At 48.4% G+C, this 23,296-nt stretch overlaps 1 protein-coding gene across 2 annotated transcripts; it reads left to right on the forward strand.

Moving 5' to 3' along the window:
• The first annotated feature begins 13,363 nt into the window (after positions 1 to 13,363).
• On the forward strand, positions 13,364 to 23,038 carry EMC7 (ER membrane protein complex subunit 7). 2 transcript variants are annotated; one of them, XM_066608706.1, is made up of 5 exons: positions 13,364 to 13,593; positions 16,971 to 17,090; positions 18,589 to 18,727; positions 20,543 to 20,623; positions 20,734 to 23,038. In XM_066608706.1, the coding sequence occupies exons 1-5, from the start codon at positions 13,391 to 13,393 to the stop codon at positions 20,881 to 20,883; spliced, it is 693 nt and encodes a 230-aa protein (XP_066464803.1). In that variant the 5' UTR covers positions 13,364 to 13,390; the 3' UTR covers positions 20,884 to 23,038. The 2 variants fall into 2 exon arrangements, with proteins under 2 accessions (XP_066464803.1, XP_066464804.1); XM_066608707.1 differs by lacking the exon at positions 13,364 to 13,593 and adding an exon at positions 13,600 to 13,728.
• The last annotated feature ends 258 nt before the right edge of the window (positions 23,039 to 23,296 follow it).

Here is a 23,296-nt window from a genome sequence, read left to right on the forward strand (position 1 = left end):
CCTGGGGCATATGTCGTGTGGTTCGTGGGGCATCTGAGCCTCATGGCAGACTAAGTATGTACATGAGGTAAACCGTCCTGAAAGCTAGGATTAGGATCTCTCATCTGATAATGAAGAGTTGTTATATATCATGTGTAAATACACTGGGTCTAATCTATTAAAACAGAGGTAAGTAGATCAAGTCTATGGCAGCCAATTGCATTCCAGCTCTCATTTCTCAAGTGCAAGTTGGAAAATTTGAAGCTGGACTCTAATTGGTTAATATGTGAGCATCTCTACCATAAAGGCAATAGATCTCTGCTTTGCCTCTGTGGCTACAGCTGAAACCTAGGACAGAGGGCCTCTCTTGACAGCACAGTCGCCCCTCCTAAAAAGAATAAGTTGCAAGGTGTTGCAGTGGATTGATAACTGTGTGTAATGCATTGAGTGAATATACACTGTATGCCAACCGGGTATCTATTCAAATAGAATATTATTGGTTATTACCACATTATTACGCTGGGTATGATAGCGAGTAAATATACACCTAGATACTTTATTTCTTCATTAATGAAAGAAGCTATTCCAAATCTTGAAGAATCGGAAAAAGAGGTCACATTGCGAGTGAATCTACTCAATGGATGTTATACCAGAAGATGTATACAAATATACTGGGATATTCTATTGAGAAAATACACACTGGACGATATACTGTTCTACTTTAACCCCTTGAGTGGCACGCCCGGAAAATTTCCGGGACGAGCTCCACTGCCCATAGTGATATACCCCGGAAGATTTCCGGGCTATGTATCACTATGGGAGCTGCAGAGCACAATGCCACAAGCTGTGACAGTGTGCTCTGCCTGCACAGACCCACACAGAGCAGTGCAAGGGCTTTGAAAAACCAGCAGAAGATATTGCCGATATGTCGGCAATCTCCTGGTTTGTTTACAGGTTGCCATAGAGACCATCGGCTTGTCAGAAGCAAGCCGATGGTCTCTGTGGCAGGGAGCGCTGGTTGTTAGCTGTCAGAGGACAGCTAGGTACCTGCTCTTACAGCAGAGATCAGAGAAAACCCCCGATCTCTGCTGTGTTAACCCTTTACATGCTGCAGTCTATGTGACTGCAGCATGTAAAGGGCTGTCACTGCAGCATGTAAAGGGCTGTCACCATCGGACCCCTGGAATGTGATCAGGGGTCCTGATGGGTCCCTGTGGAAGTCCCCTAAAGGGACAAAAAAAAAAAAGTTAAAAAATTATAAAACCAAATAATAATAACACTTGTCTCCCTTTACTTTGTAAAGAAATCAAAAATACAATCACACATGTGGTATCCGTGCGTCGTAATGACCCAGAGAAGGAAGTTAATACATTATTTAACCCCTTAATGACATGGCCCCTTTTTTTCTTTTTTCCCCATTTCTTTTTTTCCTCCCCCCTGTTTAAAAAATCACAACTTGTCCCGCAAAAAACAAGCCCTTATATGGCCATGTCAATGGAAAAATGAAAAAGTGATGGCTCTTGAGACGCAACTGCAAAATTAGTTGAAATTCAATGATTAGACCATTTTAAAAAACCTGCCCTGGTGGGCACGACAGGGTGGTAGGAAACCCGCCACTCAAGGGGTTAAGCCATTGGTAGATCTACCCAGTAAAAAAAAATCTAGAGTGTATATACCTGGTATTAATGGACAGTAATCGGGTAAATGAATATACATTCTGGATGTCCTAGCAGGTAAGTGTGTACAGCGGACTTAAATTATACCAGAAACAGACTCCAGCTCCCAGCCGGCATAGATCTCTGTCTAAGCGTACATATATCACGCTTATAGTACGCCTGAAGAAGTTATATTAAAGCTAAGAAGAACTGTTCTATTTCCCCCCCCCCCCCCCTCACCCCCCAATCTTTTTGTGTGTGTTTTTTTTAAATTCCACCAAGTGCATATTCTTGTTCCACACCATGCCCAATATGTATTTTTGCCTAGTATGACACAATTGTAGATTTACTCTATAACTACACACACTTAATATTATACTAGGTGCATTTACATAGATGTCGTGTCAGTTAGTTATTACATCTGGATTCTTTTTCTAGGCAGGGGGCTTGCATACAGCATGACATGCCAGGTAAATGCCATATACACAATAGCTATTTATAATGAATATATACAAGACATTTGGAAAGTCTTCAGACCATTTCACTTGGAGCTAAGCTCCCGCCCCTCGTCTGCAGCTAGCAATGGGAGGGGTGGAACTTAGCGCCACCCCCATCTCGCCCCCTCCCATTGCAAACAGCCGGAGGGGAGGAAAGAGGCAGAGAGCCGGGGAGGGAAAGGGGAAGACTGCTCAGATGGTAGCGTATATCGGACGGCTGTGAAAACTGCGTCCGATATACATTCGTCTAGATAAGCCCTTACGCATCCATATTGACTGCATTTTAATGCGTGCCAAAAAATAAGGCCAATTTGTGTCACTTTTTTTTTTCTTTACCTACTGTCTCCTGCCAACAAACATGGTAAATATATGCATGCACCTGCATATCTGTTGCGTTTTTACGTTATCCAATAGACTTGATTGACTATTTTGGTCTGTGATACGGACCAAAATATGCAATGCTGTAATTTTTTTTATTTTTGCACGTCTAAGTGCCCTAATACAAATCAATGAGGATTATGCTGTCCATAGAGAATACGCCCATGTGAATGTGGCCTTACCTGGTAGGATATACAGCATGGATGTGTACCTAGTAAATATACACACTGTATGTCTTGCCAGGTGATAATACAGCTGCCGATTGTACTGGGTGAGTGAATTGACACACTAGATGTTATACTGGGTAAACCCTGACCTGGCTATTAGTTGATATAGCGGGTGTATATGCACACTGGATTTCTTTTTACTGCTTAAATAAAGGTGTCCCTCCCAGTGGATGTTAGGCAGGATACATAGACTGTGCTGAGCTGTCATGTCTATGTTCTGTTGCTGAAAAGTCTGGAAATATGCACTGCGTGTTTCAAGACGTTATCCCCCCCCCCCCCCCCCCCCCCCTCAATTACAAAAAAAATGCATTTATGTTGCCCTTGTCTTATTGGATATAGTTTCTCTTAGATGCTGTTGACCATGACCTCTCAGTATGCTTCGTTCTATCGACCTAAAGGACACTGCTCTCTCCTGGTTCTCCTCCTACCTCTGACTGCTCCCTCAGCGTCTCCTTTGCTGGCTCTACCTCCTCTCCTCTCCCCCTTGTTGTTGGGGTCCCTCAGGGCTCGGTTCTCAGCCCCCTCCTCTTCTCTATCTACACAGCCCCAATCAGACAAACCATCTGCAGATTTGGCCTCCAATACCATCTCTGTGCTATTAACACCCAACCATACTACACCTCCCATGATATCACAGCACCATTCCTTCAAAATGCCACTGACTGTCTGCTGTCTCTAACTCAATGTCCTCGCTTTTTCTCAAACTTAGGCCGCCTGCAGACGGCCGTGTCGGATCCGGCAGTGAGAATTCTTGCCGCGGGACCCGACCCGAGCGCCTGCGAGCCCCGCACAGAAATAGAACATGCCGCGGTTTGTTTGCTGCGCAATATTTCGCGCGGCCTTCTGCAAAGGATTGCGTTTGTTAACGCAATCCTATGCAGGCTTCCAGCGGCGGAAATCCCGCTGCGGAATTTCCGCTCGTCTGCAGGTGGCCTTAACCTCTCAAAAACTGACCTTGTCTTTCTGTCTTCTACCAGCCAACCTTTCCCCAACATCTCCATGTCAGTACCTAGCACCACCATAACTCCCAGACAGCACACCCAGTGCCTTGGAGGGGTGACACTGGATTCTGACCTCTCCTTCACGCCCCCACATCCAATCCCCGGCCCGAATAGGGTACCTGCAGCTCAGGAATATTGCTAAAATCCATCCGTTCCTCACCCCAAACATGCTAAAGACACTCGTTATCGCCCTCATCCATTCCCTACTTGACTACTGCAACTTGCTGCTCATTGGCCTTCCCTGCATCAGACTCTCTGCAGGTATTATTGTATCTTGTCATCACTGGAAGTGTGGGTGGTGACAAGATAGTTGGTGCTTGACAGAGGGATTTTTAAATCCCCGCCTGCTGAAATTGCTGAATAGCAGTGTCGGGGAGCCAGCCGGAGGACGCGGCGGAGAGGTAATTTTAAAAAAAAAATTTTTTTACCACTTATTGATGCTTTTCACGGAGGGGCTTATATTTCAAACTCTTCCCCGAAAATCATACTGCAGGGTTTGCCACATTGAAAAGACTGGCAATATCCCGGTCTTATTTCGGCGTCTTTCTTGCGCTGCGAGAGCACGTGAAAACACTCGCCTCGCAGCGCAAGAAAGGGCTGACACCCACTGGCGATATTTTCAAACAGGTACACCAATCCCTAACCATCCAGCCAAGGCAAAAATCGCTACACACTGTGCTGCTAGGACCTTTTGAAAAGTCCCCAATCAGAAGCTAGGGCTGTGACAGGGGCATTTCTCCATCCAAGCGTCAAACCCCTAGCTTCCTGGTGGTGACAAGATACAATTATACCCTCTCTGCATTGGCTGCCCATACACTACAGACCTCAATTCAAACTCCTCACCCTCACATTGTTCTTCGTGGCGCCGTGCCACCGTCCATCACCCAGCTTGCACGCTCTGATCAGCTAACAGACTCAGACTAAACACGTTTCTAATACAAACCTCACATGCTCCCCTCCAGCATCTCTCTGGAGCTGCACCGATTCTCTGGAACACTCTACCCCAAAATATCTGGACAATCCCAGACGCATGGAACTTCAGATGCGCCTTAAAAACACACCTCTTCAAAGAAGCATACCAAATCTCCTCATCTAATCCAACATGCCCTCTGCCCCTCCCTATGGCTCCCCCAACCTTCCACTTTGCCTATCACCATGCGCAGAAGCCCTGTGCGGCGCGAGCTCGCCGGAGCTGGACAGCAAGCTCGTCTAATCCAGGGAGAAGGCAGCTTTATTCGGCGCCATGGAGACGGAGACGCCAGCACCGGAGGGGGTAAGTATATAACTTCTGTATGGCTCATATTTAATGCACGATGTATATTACAAAGTGCATTAATATGGCCATACAGAAGTACTTAACCCCACTTGCTTGCGCGGGACAACCCCTTTAAAGGCTATGGACACCACCTCATGCCACCTTTTCTCTCTAAATCAATGTATTTTTACGTAAATACTTTTATTTAACAGTTAAACACTTACAGCCATTCATTTTCTAGGCTTGTATTGTGTCCCATTAGGCCTAATGTCCAGGGAAAAATTGGGGCCTGCGTGGCTTCTCCATGCAGAATCCCGCTGCGGATCCCTCGTTTCCTGCAGACATGAGGCCAGAAAATACTCCATACTTACGTGTCCGGACGCTTCGGATCTCCCCTACGTCGTGGCCGGTTCTTCTTTCTTCGGCCCCGTGGATGTGCTCGGCATGTTGGCATTTTTTTTTGAGCTCCTGCTTTCCCGCGGTTCTGCGGCAGAGCAGAAATTCAGCTGCGGGTGTGCCGCAGATACGGACTGCTTCCATAAGCTTCAATGGAAGCTGCAGGAGCCGTCCGTGCGTGCGACCCGCAGGAAAATGGAGCATGCTGCGATTTCTTTCCGTGCGTGCGACCCTCACACCGGGAAGAAATCCCATCCGCATGCTTTTAGCTGCCCTACGGATGCTAATGCATCCCTATGGGCAGCAAGACGCAGTGCGGGGGCCACGCACGGACTTTATAAATAAAATCCACACGTGGACATTGGGCCTTATAGTAAGAGCTGGGGGACTGAGATTCTTGTATAATCCCTTAGGCAGAATGACTGACTCCGGGAATGATGACAGGGGAGAGACTGGTATATGTATTACACAGTAGGGGAGGGAGATGTGCCATTTACAGCTACACAAGGGGAGGGTGGGGACCCTAGCTGATGTCAAAGTACAGGTGGGCACTACTGCTTTGTGTAATAAGTGGTGCCCACCCACTCCTTATTGTGAAGGAACAGGATCTGCCTCCTATCAGGCCAACTTCAAACGGGTGAGTGTGATAACGCACCGTGAATCACAGCCCCACAGATGCGAGGTGGTTTTATCAAAACCCCCTTACAGCACTTTGGGGAAGTAGCGATCCTCTGCTGCGGTGGAAGATCGTGGAGTGTCCCATTGTTTTGAATGGGAAGTAATTGCAACGCACTGGTGTGCAGCTGGCGTGTGATACGGCCGCCGGCCCCATTGAAAACAATGGGCTATATGATGGCATCCCGAAAAATAAGGCTCACCGGGGAAAAATATTGCTCATGTGTATGACCCCATTCATAGCGATCCTCTGCTGCGGTGGAAGATCGTGGAGTGTCCCATTGTTTTCAATGGGAAGTAATTGCAACGCACTCGCATGCAGCTGGCGTGTGATATGGCCGTCAGCCCCGTTGAAAACAATGGGCTATATGATGGCATCCCGAAATAATAAGGCTCACCGGGAAAAAATATTGCTCATGTGTATGACCCCATTCAAAAGAATGTGGTTCATATTTGTGTGAGATTAGTGCGTCTCGCCAGTTGGAAGCCCACCTAAAACCCATTGATGGGCAAACACCTGCATTTTTATTCTTCACGCGTGTGAAAAAAAAAATGCTACATGTCCAGAATAGGCAATGGGGATTTACCATGCAGCACATACACATATTTCTTTTACGTGTATGAAAAATGTGTGTAATAGGCGGGACACATACGCCCATGTGAGTGATGGAATTGGGACGACTATCACCTGAATTTTCCAGAAATGTATCTGGGTGATAATCATCCCATGTAAAGATACCCTAGGGGTAAGTGCACATAGGCGGAATCCACGTTGGACTTTTCTGTGTGGCTTCTCCGTGGCTGTGAACCTGTATGCAGATTTAATCGTTTCAATGGGCAGATCTGCTCACAGTGTTCCCCATGTGAATTCCGTGTCACAAAGTGCCGTCCCTTTTCCCCCCTGACCGTGGTGTAATCCACGCCACGTAGATCACTGCACAGATTCCGACTGAAATGGGCGCCGATCTGATGCCGGTTTCACAGTGAAAAGATGCCTTGTGAACGTAACCCCACTGCTCACTGATGGACACAGGCTCAGCGGGGAAGAAATCGGACTGTTCGGGCAGCAGCGTGCGCAGCAACAGTGAATCCGTAGTCACTAAGATCGCAGCCTAACCCTTCCTCTGCAGCACAGAGCTGGCTGACATCAGGTGGCAGCGCTGACCACCGGTTCTTTGAGGTCAGTTGAGGTCTTAAAAGCATGAATTAGGCCTCCCTCACACAGGGCGTTTGCAGAAACGCAGCGTTTTTTAACGTGTTTACTGCAGATTCCGCCCCGTTTCAGCAGCGCTGGCATACTTTAGCTCAGCTGAAAACGCAGCCAAGAATGCTGAAAAGAAAAAAAAAAAAACAATACTCAGCTAGCCGCTGCAGTCCGGGTCGCGGCCGCTGGTCTCTGCCGCTGATCCAGGCTTCCTCGGCACTCCCAAGTCTATTGCCGGAGGCCAGGTTTGAGAACCCCGCCTCCGGCAATAGAGTGCTGTGATTGGTTGTCGGTGCTTGCTCGATGCCCAATCACAGCCCTTCATTGACTGTCTCAGCCAATCAGAGCTTGCCGGCGCGGATTGGCTGAGACAGTCAATGAAGGGCTGTGATTGGGCATCGAGCGTGCCGACAACCAATCACAGCACTCTATTGCTGAAGGCGGGGTTCTCAAACCTGGCCTCCGGCAATAGAATTGTGAATGCAGGGGAAGCCCGGATCAGTGGCAGAGACCAGCGGCCGCGACCCGGAGTGCAGCGGCTAGGTGAGTATTAACTTTCTTTTTTTCTACCTAGCTGGGACTGATTTTCGGGGTGAGGGCTTCTATTGCAAGCCCTCACCCCGAAAATCGGCGAGCGGTTAACGCTGCCAAAAACGCGGCACCAAGTGTTGCCGCGTTTTCAGCTGTACTAAAACCGCTGCCCATTCATTTCAATGGGTGCCGCAGGGCTGAAAACGCCCCAAAATAGTACTTGCATCGCTGTCAAAGCGCAGTGTTGGGAGGCGCTGTGTTTTCAGCCCTGTGTGAGGGAGGCCCCATTGAAATGAATGGGAGTGTTGTACAGCGTTTAGCGCTGGGCTGAAAAGGCAGCGCTAAACGCTGTATAAACGCCCTGTGTGAGGGAGGCCTTAGGTACTTTCACACTGAGCGACTATCATTCAGAGCGAAGTGAATGGACGGTCGTCTGTTTACTTTTACACGGACAGCTTGTTGTTCATTTGTTGATTGCCGAGATATCGTTCTCATGCAAATTCGTCGGGAAGCCAATCAACCGGTGACTAATTTTTTAGTAAACTGAGATGAAATGACTTGTCGCTCATCACTCTGTTGGTGGCCATGTTTACACTGAACGAATGTGTTTGAATTTGCTCTTTCAAGTGATGATTCAGACGATGGCCATCCCATGTAAAGGTACCTTTTAAGGCCCTTTTACACAGAACTGTTACACAGAGGAACACAATTTTTGGTGACTGAGATGTTAGAACTTTTTAGGGTCATGGATTCTGAAAATGACATTAGTTTTTCTCCATCATATCTGCTTCTCAAGATATGACATATGTCCATATAAATATCAATATACACATATTGTATGACACATGTAATAACGCCAACCGAAAGCTGAAGATACAAAGATAAATCCCAAGAAGCCGAGAACACGAATAACACAAGAGTTTCTTCATTGAGATGTTGATGAAACTACATTTCTGTGATTTCCTGTGATGAGATGTTCGTGGACATTCGCGCTATCAGTAGTCCGCCATCATATGTGTATCCCATCGTCCACAGTCCTGGTAATAATTTTATTTATATAGCGCCAACGATATTCCACAGTGCTTACAAAAGCGGGGGGATACAGAGAGAAAAATACAAAAACCCTGGTTACATAGTAATCAATTAATGGAGACAGTAGGGGTGAGGGTCCTGCTCCAACGAGCTTACATACTACAAGTAATGGGGTGATACAGAAGGTAAAGGGGCTGGAGATGTGCACAGTATGGCGGGGTGGAGAGTGAGGGATGCTATACACATACACAATGGTTAGACATTAAGCCGTGTGTTGGCTGAGTCGTCATGACTGCAGGGGGCGGTTGATGGCGGCTAGCAGGGTTGCAGTCACTGGGACAGAAAGCACTTTTTTAGGCAGCGTACAGAGGGGTTTGGTTTAGAGGATATGGTGTGCCTCCCTGATAAGGTGTGTTTTTAGAGCACGTCTGAAGTTTTGTGTGTCGGGGATTGCGTGGATAGTTTTGGGTAGCGCATTTCAGTCGACTGGTGCTGCTTTGGAGAAGTCTTGGAGGTGGGAATGAGAGGTTCGAATTAATGTGGCACTCAGTCTGATTTCGTTAGCAGAGCATAGGGCACGGGCTGGGCGGTGGATTGAGATGAGGGAGGCAATATAGGACAGCTTCCACGGTCACCAGTAGTCCGTCATCATGTGTGTGTCCCATCGGCCCCGTTCCTGTTCATCCATGGTCCTTATTTCCTGGTGGAATCGTTCACCCTGTTCATCACTTATATCACCAAGACAATCTGGAAATCCATCCACAATGACCCCAGGTCCTGCAATGTGATGCTGATGTTACACCCGAGTGTTCAGGAACAGCAGTGAGCGTATTCTCTACAAGTTCACCGCAGTTGACGGCCTTCTAGTTCCCAAGGACATATTTTACAACCCTACAAAACAACACAAAGCTGTCCACCGAATCCTGGAAACGCCGGTGTCTCATGAGTTCCTGGATTTGTGGTCCATCAGATTTACCTACTTTTAGCTTCTCCATGCTCATCGCAGGCATATCCTACATTTGTAGCCGAAACACGTTCCACTTCTCTTCCATGTCTTTCCACATTGTTTCATCAACCCCAGTTTGCTGTGCCGCGGTGGCGATATGTACCATATGTACTTAGGCCTCATGTCCACGGGGAAAATCGGGCCCGCTACGGATTCTACATGTAGAATCTGCAGCGGGTCCCTCCTGCCCCGCGGACATGAGCGCTGAAAATACAAATAAATGACAATAAACTCACCTCCCATCCGCTCCGTTTCTTCTCTTCGCGGCGGCGTCATCTTCTCTCGTCGCGGCCGGATCTTCATTCTTCGGCTCGGCGGATGTGCACGATGACGTCGGTGACGTGCCCCGCGCATGCGCCGGGCCGAAGCAAAATGATCCGGCCGCGGCTGAGAGAGGATGGCGCGGCGCCGAAGAGAAGAACCGGAGCGGGTAAGTAAAATGTGATTTTTGTGTCCCGCGGATCCGGACGGCTTCCATAGGCTTCAATAGAAGCCCGCGGGAGACCCGCATGAAAATGGAGCATGGTCCAGATTTTTTCATGCTCCATTTTTTTTTAAATCACTTTTATTGACGATCCGCGGGTATTTATCTACCGGCGGGTGGTCAATGCATCCCTATGGGATGCGGATCCGCGCGCGGGAGAAGAGTTAAAATCCGCTGCGGATTTTAATTCTTCTTTTCCCCGTGGACATGAGCCCTAATAGTAAGCCAATGCTGGCGGGAGAATAAATAGATAACAAAAATAGATAATGCCATCAGGAATATCACAAGAATTAGACCTCCTAGAATCAAATAGATGGGATTTTTGGAATCAATGGTACAAAAATACCCAGAATAAGGTCTAAAATTCCAGCCACCATGGAGGAACATTTTTTTTGTTCCCCAGTGTTATCATTCAAATGACCGATAAGGCCGGCTTCACACGGGGGCGAGATATCTGTGTTGTGAGACACACAAGTCTTGCACGAATATGAACCCTATTCTTTTCAATGGGTCATATACATGGGCGATGTTTTTTTTCATGCAATGGGGAAAACAGCTTGCGCCATGTTCTATCTTTGGGCATGACCTCGCATCACCCACGGGACAGCTGCACGTGAGTGCGATGCGAGGTATCCCCATTGAAAACAACGGGGGAAACTCTTTGATCGCTACTTCCCCCAAATATCGCACTTGTTCAGCATAAATGCCACCAATGAGGGATAAATCGTTCATCTTTAATTGTATGCGGGCATAAAAATCATCGATGGCTCGTTCGGTTTAAATAGCGCTCATAGAATCCTAGAATGGTAGAGTTGGAAGGGACCTCCAGGGTCATCAGGTCCAACCTGCTGCTCAATGCAGGATCACTAAATCATCCCAGACAGATGTCTGTCCAGCCTTTGTTTGATCACTTCTATTGAAGGAGAACTCACCACCTCCCGTGGTAACCTGTTCCACTCATTGATCACCCTCACTGTCAGAAAGTTTTTTCTAATATCTAATCTTTGTCTCCTCCCTTTCAGTTTCATCCCATTGCTTCTCGTCTTTCCTTGTGCGGATGAGAATAGGGCTGATCTCTCTGCACTGTGACAACCGTTCGTGCAGGAAGACAAAATAGAGCATGCTGCGGTTGTTTTCCGGCGCTTGCGATCCGCACTCCGGGGGAAAATGACATCCGCAGGTATTTAAGTACCTGTGGGGGCCCAAGGATTCCCTATGGGCGCGGATCGCATGTGCGAGAGATGCACACATTTTTTTAATCCATTTTCCCCATGGACATGAGGCCTGTCATTTGTTTTTTATGTACAGAGTAGATGACTGCAGTATGTGTGGTCAGTGTATTCTGTGCCTGCACTCTTCTCTCTTGTGCAGTCGGCTTCGCCCATCAGGCTGGGTTCCTACAGGGCGGAGTCACGCTAGAAATCTCGCTGTTTGGCTGTAGCAAAAAAACGTGAGATTTCCGCCATGAAAGCGCTGCTTCAAAACCTGTGGAACTTAACCACGGGTTTTGGAGCGGCCTGGCCCCATGCTTTTCTGTTGCGGCCGGCACTCTCATAGAAGGAAGCGCGGCCGCAACGGAAAAAAAAATCGACATGCTGCACCTGGGAAATCCGCACCGCAGCGCCAGCTTTGCTGTCCTGTGTGGACAAGATTGTTGACAAATATCGTCCACATGGCTGGCTAAACCCGGGATTAGCGGCCGCAGGCGGATTTGCCGGAGCGAAATTCCGGACTGAATTTCCACGGCAAATCCGCCCTGTGTGAACCCAGCCTCACAGTGCCCGCTCCTGCTGCACCTGAAGAACGGCCTGTCCCAGTACATGGGGTGGTGCCATACACACATGATGCACTGTGCCCCTCACCCATATCAGCTCTGGCAGGGAGTCGGCACTTAGAAGGGCAGAAGCTGTCTGCAGCCTAGAACAGCTTCTCCTTAACAGCGTGCCGCTGAGACTGGTGGAGGAGAATAAAACCAGTGCGGGAGGACAGAGTGGGGGGCATCGCCACTTCCCCGAAGTGACGCGAGGCGGTTTTGATATAAAACAAACCTCGCACCCGCGGCGAACTCACACGCTGGCGCGCGTGATGTCGGGCTGTGACTGACGGCTCTATATCGCACTAAATTAGCATGCTGCGATTTATCTCTCCTGCGTATCAATCGCAGTGCCCATGCGGCTCTATGAAAGTCCTTTGACGTTGACTCTTCACCACGTATCACGCGTCTGTACATCGCATGCGTGATATGCGATGAAAACACGGTCCTGAGCATCAGCCATTAGATTGTCATTGTGCCGCTCACACAATACACACGCGCAAAAATAAAAAACCGTGGCATGTCTTATCTTGGCGCGAATACATGCCCATATAGACTATGTGGATTGAACATACGCCCACGTGGCATCTATGTGCGTAATGCACGCTCGCACACGCTTGTTTAAGCGAGGCAGTAGGTGAATATGGATTTCCGTAGCGGTGAAGACAAACGTACAGAACAGGCTGAGCCGGCTTCACACGAGTGTAATTGTGTGCGCCAAATTTGCAAACGCAATACACAGAGAAGAGAACCCTGTGCATTTCAATGGGTTTGTTTGCTTATCCGTTTTTTTGTGTGTGCATTTCGGATATGCGAAAAATAAAACGCTCTATCTTTTTGCGTATTTGCGCACCAAAGGTCCCCATAGAAGTCAATGGAGGCGCGCAATATGTAAGAAGAGGCGTGAAGCACGGTGGAATTCTGCTGTAAAAAGACCACATTCGGGACTCATTAGGACTAATTCGCCATTTCAATCGGTGCGTCTTTTTGTCTCAAATAAAAATGTCTAATTGGGCGCAAAACGTAACCGTAAAACACGCAAAGACGCTGCGCTCAGGCGCGTACGAATACGCTTGGGCTGGTGTGACGCCGGCCTAGTAACATGCCAGCCAGTGGCTTGTAGGCCAGCAGCCCATGCCAGCACAGGCCATGGGTGTGGGGAGGGCAGCGGCCGCCATCTTGTGAAGGCTCGTAAGGTGACGCTGGGCTCCGACAACATGGCCGCCGCCCCCCGGAAGAGGCTGTTCCTGGCTAGTCATGGCGGCTTCGGTGTTGTTGCCTGCTGTGGCCGTATGGAGCCTCTTCTTCCTGCTATGCGGGGCCGACATGGAGCTGACGAGCTCCGGCTCCGAGAGGTTCAAGGTGGAGGGTCGGGCGGTGGTGCCGGGGGTCCGAGCCCAGGACTGGGTGAGCGGGGGCCGGGTGCTGGTGGACGGAGAGGAGCACGTCGGCTTCCTGAGGTAAACGGCGGCCATGTTTGTCTGTGGTGGCGGCACCGCGCCATCATCAACACCTCTGCTTGCTGTCAGCAGACGGAGGAGGCCGAGGAATACTAGTGGCGGCCTCCCACCCGTCTGCTCAGCAGGACCCCGCATGTAATGGAGGTTTCCATTCACTGACAGCAAACTGGGATGTTCAGGGGGTCGTGGGATACAAGGGGGTCCGACATCACTCAGATGGCTTCAGACACTTACAGCGGGGCTAACAGGAAGGATTTTGGCGGCTGCTTTCTGCTTTTGGGCAGACATCGGTCCGTGAGATGATTACCAGCGCCATGGCGGTGTTGCGTGGTTTGGGGGGGGGGGGATTGTTTCCACGGCGCACACAGCAGATATGCCGCACTTTATTCTATGGCTCAGCATGATAATGACAGTACCAAATATGGCCGACTGCTCACGGGCGGATTTGAATTGCGTAGTCCGGAGCAGACGGCCGCCTCCGGGTTCTGCAGCAAATACCGCCCGTAGCATGCAATGCAGAAGGGAGTCTGCGCACGGGCGGAAGCCAATGGCGGTTTCTGCTCGCGGATGAAAAACTTGCAGCATGCTCCATTTTCCTGCGGCTCCCACACAGATGGCTTCCATTCAGGTCAATGGAAGCCGTCCGACCTGCGGCCCGTCCGCCATTGTCATGGTGCCCAGGCTGCTGATTCCGCAGGACAAGCAGGAGTTTGAAAAACAAAAACCTGTACTGTGCGTGCCCGCCGGCGAGCCGTGCCGACCGTCCGCAGTATGGCCCCCTGCAGAGAGCAGCGCGGACTCACCCGCTCCCGCGGCCCCAGATCTTTCATGTGCCGGCAGCCCGCGCAGAGCGGAGCCGGCGGCCGGTGAGTGACATTTCTGAGCGGGCGCCGTAAGCCTGGGTTCACACAGGGCAGATTTTCGCCGCGGCAAATCCGCCCGCTGCCGCTAATCTCGGGATTAGCCAGCCATGTGGACGATGTTTCTCAGAAACCTCGTCCACACGGGGCGGCCAATCCGCTGCGGTAAGTCCGGCTGAAACCGCGGCTGCGGCCGCCGCAGCTTCAAAAGATGCAGCATGTCTGTTTATTGTTTACTTTTTTCGCGGCCGCGCTCTCCTCGATGGGAGAGCCGGCCGCAACGGAAAAGCGAGCGGCTGGGCCGCTTCAAAGCCGCCGCGGGTTTTTCCGCGGCAGTTCTCCCGGCGGAAATCTCGCGGTTTTTGCTGCGGCCAAACCGCGGGATTTCCGGCGGGAATCCGCCCCGTGTGAACCCAGGCTTACTCTTTTATTTCTCCATCTATATAGTTGTTTCGGGGCTTTTTTTTTTTGGGCTTGAAACCACCCAAAAGGTGAACTAAAAAAACCCTGCAATTTCCGCCGCCGGTCACTGGGCCGACTAATCATGTTCCTGCGGTAGGGCAGACGTTTATTGATGCAGCGATACCAAATGTGTTTTACCTTTTCTCTAAAAAAAAAAAAAAAAAAACCTTTTCGGATTTTTCCCCAATCCATACCATGATACAGGAGCGTGGTTTCTCAGATCTGCGCACTGCGCCGTTCCTCATAGGTTGGGCTATACTGACAGTCTGACACTGGCCAATCGGATTATAGATGGCGGTACATCCAGGAGGAATAACAGAGGAATGGAGCAACACCGAGTAAGACCTCCTGTCCGCGGGCAATCCTTCATTGTGATAATCCGCGTGCGGGTAAAGCATGAACCGCTTCCTATAGGACAGCTATGGAAAGCGCAGCCCGATGTACAGGAGCGGGAATCCGCCGTGACTTTCTGCTCGCGTATAAAAATGGAGGCATGCCGCAATTTTCCGCGATGAACCTATCATAGTGATATCATAATGACGCGTTCATCGCGGAAAATCACGGGGACTGTGTTCTCCTGCGGCGGAAATCTGCTAGCACAACGCCCGTGGACAGGCGGCCCTAGGGGGAGGAGGATCCAGAGTTATTACATAAGGAATACGGGGATTTACTGACGTTTACGTAAAGTTTATAAAAAAAGAAAAGGTGTGAAGATAAATGTTTTCCCCCATAAAAGTGACTTTATTTTGCGTGTGTCGCCACAATAATAACGGCTGTAAGAAAGGTAATACCTTATTTAACCCTTTGCAATCCAATTTTGGATTCAGGCTTTCCTAGGAGGCATTCTCTTACTGCCATTATACAATGGTGCCATCTGCTGGCTAGAGCCAGTACTGTGGTATGGGACATGCCGGAGAGGCTCCCGACAACAAAGCGGCCAGTAATATACAGTAAGAATACCCTGCCGGACGTCCTCAGATATCAGAGCTGTACAGCTGTACAGCCTTCAATCAGAATGTCTTCAGACATCAGACAGTGGATTGGAAAGGGTTAAACCACAGGGAAGCAACAGGCAGAAAGCTGCAGAATTGCTTTTTTTCCACCCCCCCCCCCCCCCCATCTCACAGAAAAAGAGAAGTCAATGAAAAATGTATATAAACCATAAAATGGTTATTTTTAAATAAGATTCCTCATTCTTCAAAAAGGAAGAACATTTCCTGTGATCCCGCCAGGTGATGCCGGGGTTATACATTGTCCACTGTCAGATCGGTGGGGTCTAACCGCTGAGACCCCCACTAAGCCCAAGAGGTCCCCCCATGACTGGAGCTGCCGGACATAGCCAAGTAAAGGTGCAGCCTCCTCTGAAAGCCAAAATAGGCTCATTCCTTAACCCCTTCCCGCTCCAGGACGTACATTTAGTCACGGGGCGACCTCTCTGCACACGGCACAGGCGTCAGCTGTTTATTACAGATGACAGCCGCGATCGGCCAATCGCGGCTATTAATCCTTTAAATGCCGCTGTCCGTTCTAACAGCAGCATTTAAATCCCCCGAACATCCCGCACAGAGGACATATTGGGGGATGTGACATGCCTACCTCTTCCCTTGATGAGACCTTCTGTTACTGTTCACGGTCCTCCCACATGACTGGGACTTGTTGAATCCTCCGGCCTCTTGTTTTGTGGTCCAGAAGAGACTCCATTCCTTCCTGTGAGAGCCACAAAGTTGGTCTCATAGGGGTGACTAGAGACCCAGCTCCTCACATTACAGCTCATGTGATATGTTGGTGGACCGCAGTTCTCTCATCTGTAAGTACGGTCTATCCCCCGTTTATTCCCTGTATGCTAATTGCACCTCGGGGAAAAAAAAGTTTCCCCGAAGTGCACCTTAAGGGGTTAAATACCCTGCATGTCTTATTGTGTGTTTGTTTTTCTTTTCTCTCCTTTGAAGTCAGCGGGGTAACACAAGCTGTAACATCTGATAAAAGATGGATTAGATCAGCAGCATAACCCTCACATGTGATGTAACCTGAGACGCTTCTCTCCTCCTTATTCAGGACTGACGGCAGCTTTGTGGTCCACGATGTCCCCTCCGGCTCCTACGTGGTAGAAGTTATCTCTCCAGCTCACCGCTTTGAACCTGTTCGTGTCGACATCACATCTAAGGGAAAAATGAGGTAATGTGCTAATATAGTAAGTACCACGGGGCGAGGGCATTATTGGCCAGCGGATATCACAATGGGGGGGCGGCATGTGATCAGCAAAGCAGTGTCCTTGCACTTGTAAACAATGGTTCCAGTAAGTAACCACTCCAGATTTGGAGAGGATCTGGATTCTTACACCTGTAGGGGGCGGTATAACCCTGATGGATGATGGTGGCTGGTCCCTATTAGAACGATAGCAAATCATAATGGTAAGCTGCTTATAATACAGGTCCCTTAGGTTTCAAAGTACGGCCGGGCGAGTTGGCCTAAAATTAAAATCTTGTTTTATTTTTACATTTTCTCCCAATTTTTCTTTTTCATTTACTAAATAAGCTTTAAAATGTTTCTTTTTTTTTTTTTTTTTTTTTTTACATAAGGAAATTGCAGGCCAAGCAAAATTACATCATGCTGCATTTTTTTTTTTTTAAATACAGGCATGTGATTAGCCCTGATGGTAAACGCCCCTAGTACGGCGCAAAAATACTCTCGTCTGGGAGCGGCCTGCGGGCAGTTCATTCTGTCTTTCCGTTGTCCTATTCCAAATGCCATACGGTCTTTATTTGTCTGTGAACATGGCTGCATAGGGCCGGGCAGAAAAATGTACAAATGGAGAAACAATTTTTTCCTTTCTTTTTACCTTTATTTCCGGCGTTCACTGAGCATAGTTATTAAATGTACCAGAAAGCCCACCGGGACTCATGGATGGAATGGGCAGAACCTGGGGTTTAATCCCTCCAGTCACCATAGATTTGCACATATGTTGCTGTGCGGATTTAAATTGTAGGGGTGAAGTCTGGTGCCGACTTTCTGCTGCCGAAATCCGTAGCAAATCCGCACCCCAAGGTATGTTCATATGGTCAGACATTTATGCTTTTACACCAGTATTAACCAACCTTTGGCTCTAGAACTGCTGCAAAACACCAATCCCCAACAGCCTGCCATAACATTGTGCTGGGTGGTAGTGTGGCCATTGGGCTCCATGTGGATGCTGCAGTCTCTATGGCTAGTGACTCTGAATGCGCAGACAGCTTTCTAATGTCAAGGCTTACTGGCAGAAAGCAGCATGGCGGCAGCCTTAGTACAGTGTGAGTGAGGCCCGGAAATTCTTGCTTGTAACCACTGCTTTGGAAGGGGAAGGAGGGCCTGCACACCGGTGGGAGCACAGCAGATGCACGATGTGCCGCCCCCTTGTACACCGCCGCCGTTCAGTATTCTGCGCGAGGAGCTGCCTAAGTCGCTGTCCTACACACACAAGGAGCTCAGCAGCTCCCCTCGTCTTGCTTGTTCAGGCAGTTGGACCGCTATCGATCAGAAGGTGATGGTATCTTCTAATGATATGCCAATACATAAACCCTTTAATATACCCTCTAGGTAAATATCCCTCCTTCATACAAACCCGGATGTTTACTTCAGCTGCAAATGGTACTTAGAATTTTCTGCAACTGTACTGACTCCGTTAATTTCTCCCAAGGGCAAGATATGTGAATCACATCAAAACCACAGAAGTTCTCCGCCTGCCGTATCCTCTTCAGATGAAATCATCTGGGCCCCCTTCCTACTTCATCAAACGAGAGACCTGGGGATGGACTGACTTTCTCATGAACCCCATGGTAGGTGCCCAGTGTATATGACCGTTCTTTATAAATATTACATAGTGCTTCCGGCACAGATGTGGCATTAACCATTTCCCAAAGTGCCACTTACATATGTGGGGTAATGTATGTGGAGTTTTGTTGCAGTTAACGAGCTTGGGAAGCTGATCCTGGTCCATACATGGCATAATAAGGTCACGGACTGCTGTCTGGGTGTCTTGGCATCCTGGGGCCTGTGGCATGTCTTAATACAATGCCTGTCAGAAGTATACTATGACATTGCAGTATACTGTAAGTGATCAAATAATTGCAAGTTCAACTCTCCTATGGGGACTTAAAAGTGAAAATAGGTTAAATATATATGTTTATTATAACAAAAAAAGTGTAATTATTTGGCCGCCTGCACACGGGCGGAAATCCCGCGGGATTTCCGCCACTGAAAGCCTGCATAGGAGTGCATTACAATATGCACTCCTATGCAGACGGCCGCGGTTTGGCCGAGCGAAATCTCGCGCGGCAAACAAACCGCGGCATCTCCCATCTCCTCTGTGAGCCCTGCACAGAAATGTCACTCACCCGGCCGCCGGCTCCGGTCTGCGCATGTGCCGGCTGCCTGGCAGCCGACACATGAAAGAGCTGGGACCGTTGGGCGTGGGTAAGTATGCACTCCTTCCTGCAGGCGCTGGGGTCGGGTCCCCCGGTGAGAATCCTCACCGCCGGAACCGACCCGCTCGTCTGAAGGCGGCCTTACTAAATAGTATTGGAAATACAACTCGTCCTGCTAAAAACAAGCCGTCACATCGCTGAAAAAATAGTTATGATTGACTTTTAAAGTGTGGATGGAGAAATGAAGAAAAAAGGTTCTCGCTGCAGCCCTTTATATGTTAAAGGGGTTGTCCAGTAGAAAAATTGCCCAGCATAGGGCTTTCACATCTCACTATGGATCAAGTGGGGTTAGTATGAGTATGCCTTTATTGTGTTTTTACACAATGCTGAGCAGCTTTCAAAATATAATTTTTCGGCAGGACAATCCCTTTAAAGTGCGTGTCTGTTTTTCTGATACAAAGCTTCAAATCTGCAGACATTTTAAAGAAATTACACTGTGGCTACCTGCATCCACCACTAGAGGGAGCTTAGAACTTGCTGCAAGTTCAATGCATGCATTAAGCTATTACACTCCCCCTAGTGGCATCTTCATGTTGTCAAGATGTTCTCTTGTAAATCTTTGTATGTGCAGAGGATTTAGAGCTTTGCATTAGAAAAGCAGAACACTGACCACATATTGCAGTTAGATTGTAAACTCTTTAAAGGGACTCTCCAGGCCAAAATCCTGTCCTTGGACTAGAGGGAGGGTATATTTCCTGCAGCTGTTGTCCCTCTGATCTGCTGTTTCTGGGCCCTGTTTTCGGCTGTCAAAGATTGCTGCCTCAATTTTATAACTACCTAATACTTTCTGATTGGCCAGTGCTGATCATGTGAGCAGCTGCTGGCCAATCAGAGAGCAGGTATAGTGCATTGGTAGTCTTAACACTACCAATGCACTATCGGGGTTAGGTTGTCTGAAGATTTGGAGCCAGAGCTATCAATTAGCTATGCCACTAAAAGTGTTTGAAGTCCGAGCATTGGGCTCTCCATGAACCTTAAGGGCTCGGAGCCAATTTTGCTTGGGCACCATGTTGCTAAATAGGACTTCATTGCATTCTTCCTTCGATGGGCACCCCAAGCTCTTCATTCTGTGGATCGGCATCAGTGGCATTGGCATATATTCTTTATGCACTCTGCATATAATTTTCTTTAAACCTCGATAGTAAAATGTGACTCTGATCCATACAGGTGATGATGATGGTTCTGCCACTGCTGATCTTTGTGCTACTTCCTAAAGTTGTGAACACAAGCGACCCAGAAATGAGGCGGGTGAGTAAGAGCAAGCATCCGTATGTAGATCGGTTCAATGTAGTAACAGCGCCCTAAGACAACAGTATTGTCACATTCCCGTCTTATTCTTTTTATTTTTTACCCTTCAGGAAATGGAGCAATCCATGAACATGCTGAACTCCAACCCTGAGCTGCCAGATGTTTCTGAATTCATGACCAGGCTTTTTACATCCAAATCCTCCAGCAAGTCTAGCAGCGGCAGCAAATCGGGGAAGAGCGGGGTTGGGAAGAGGAGGTAGTGATCCGTCCGCCTACAAATAACCAAAAATCTCCCCATGGAAGTCTACCCACTGAACTCCTCCACTCACTCGAATATGTCGTTGATCGTATGGACTTTGCCTTGGTTTGTTATAGGATGCTGTACTGTGTTGCGCTTTTGTTTGCGGCTTGCCAGACATAATACACTAAAAAGGCAGCTGTTCAAAGGCTGAATGTATACTGAGCTAGAGCGTTATAGATGTGTCTGTATACCTATAGCTGCATGTACTCGAAGCTTAATACCCGGCTGAGAAGTCTTAAGCGTTGGAAGGGTCTCCTTTTACACTGTTGGTGTCTGAACAATTCACATAAACGAGTTTGTGTTTTTCACGTTATTTTTTTTTCCTTTTTAATTTTACATTGAACAGAATCTGGCAATGCAGCACACAGACTGCTTTATAGTCACTTAATAGAACGGTATATGTGCTGTGACTAGATGTTTAAATGGTTGCAGAAGATGGGAAAAACAGGACTGCTTACTTCTAAGACAGCGCCACTCTGTTGTTCAGGTAGTATCCAGCATTGGAGCTCAATCACTCGAATGAGCTGCAGTGCCAGATGCAGCCTGTAGAGAATAGTGGCGCCGTCTCTAAAGGAAATGGGCCATGTTTTTATAATTCAATGCAATGCTTTTAATTGTAGTCTGTCGCCTTATTTTTTGCCTAGTAGCACAATATACTTGTACAACAACATGAGGAATCCAGCGAAATCAACTAAAAATGTCACCTACCTTGCTGAGTGACCTCTCGCTCTGCCCACTGGAGACCTCAAGTGTTCCACTTTCAAAGCGCCTGTGCCACACTGACAACACCGTATGCGCGTGACAAAATTCTGGCCCAAGCGGGAGTCAGCGCTCATGTGCCTGATGACTCAGTGCGGCGCAAGCAGTTTACAGATGGAGCGCGTCCTCAGCAAGGCGGTGTGAACGGTTCACAGCTAATTAGCACTCAATGTGCGAACAGTTTCTGGAGTAATATCTCGGGTTGAGATACAGATTGGAACAAAACAAAGGTACCGCTACACTCCTCAGGCAAAACATAAGGTGACAGAATTTCTTTAAGGCTGGGGTCACACGGGGCGTAATTGCTGTGGAATTTCTGTGCTGACTTGATGCACGAAAATTCCGCCCGCAGGTTTTTATCCCGAGAGGAAAAAAAACTCGTCCACATGCTGCAGCCAAGCCGCGCTAAAATTGACATGCTGCAGCAGTCCATTCCTTTCCCTGTTTTCGCCACGGTCACTCTCCTCTCTATGGGAAGAGAATGCCGCAGTGGAATACAGGCGGCGAAGCCGCTTCAAAATGGACGGCTAAAGGCTGCGGGTTTTGAAGCTGCATTTCTCCCGCAGAAATCTCGCTGTACTTCTATGCGGTCATTCCGCGAGATTTCCGTGGGATTTCGGTCCCGTGTGACCCCAGCCTAAAGTGTAACTGTGCTTTGGGAAAAAGGACTTTTGACACTCCACAGGGACATGCCAAAAGTTTCGATCGCTGGACATCCAGGTGTTGAGATCTTCACCATTTGTTAGATGAAGGCAGCTAAATTGCTTATCCGAACACGATTACGTAATGTTCATTAGCTGAAGATGGACCTGTAGACTTCAGCTGATTTGCTGTAGCTGTTGGTAGGGGTCTCTGCATCCGTCCCCCCCTGATCAAAGCTTTTGACATGTCCCTATGATCTGTCAAATGTTTTTTGAAAGTTGAACATGGAAGTGCTCTCCCTTCGTATCTTAAAGGAACACTCCAGGCAAAGCTGACAGTTCAGGCGCTCCTGGAGTGTTTGCTGATCCCTCCACCCTTCCGAGGGTTTATCGTTGGGTACTCTGTTTTGGAGGTTTTGTTTCTCTGCCTGTTACCGCACCTTTATCATAGAAGGCACAACCCCCTTTATTGTGCTGCACTCCTTGTATCCCTGTGTTGTGTGCGTCTATTTTCTCATACGAAGGGAGCCGAGCGAGACGCTGCCCAACTGCTTTTCTTCACTTGTTGACTCTGTCTATGGAAGGATTCCTGTTTGTTGGTAACAGAAGCTCAGTAATTTATATATTTATAATGTATGTAGAGTACAACTTTGCACATGGGTACAGCTGGTAATGGAAACTGATCGTCCATTAAACTGTGAACTGATACTTAAACCTGAGGCTGTAATTGATTTCATGGCTCTGTGTGGGAAGATTTGTGAGCATCATATATTTTTTGGTCTGTCCGCAAATAGCAGGGATCTCCTCTGCACAAGAACGCAACAAATCTCATAAAAAGGGCTCACATTAAAGGGTTTTTCCAGGGAGAATACTAGTGATGACCTAGTAGGTCATCAATAGTTGATCGGCTGAGAACGTGACAGATTGTGTGTCCGCTGACAGCGCTGCAATTACACAGGAGTGGGAGCAAAA

This window comes from Eleutherodactylus coqui, chromosome 6 (genome assembly GCF_035609145.1).
Source record: "Eleutherodactylus coqui strain aEleCoq1 chromosome 6, aEleCoq1.hap1, whole genome shotgun sequence".
Taxonomy (NCBI): Eukaryota; Metazoa; Chordata; class Amphibia; order Anura; family Eleutherodactylidae; genus Eleutherodactylus; species Eleutherodactylus coqui.

Excerpts from the sequence above, each read along its gene's own strand:
- EMC7 (XM_066608706.1), top strand. The coding sequence starts at position 13,391 with ATGGCGGCTTCGGTGTTGTTGCCTGCTGTGGCCGTATGGAGCCTCTTC. Across the intron at positions 13,594-16,970 it reads GAGCACGTCGGCTTCCTGAG|GACTGACGGCAGCTTTGTGG; the intron begins GTAAACGGCGGC and ends CTCCTTATTCAG. Across the intron at positions 18,728-20,542 it reads ACTTTCTCATGAACCCCATG|GTGATGATGATGGTTCTGCC; the intron begins GTAGGTGCCCAG and ends TGATCCATACAG.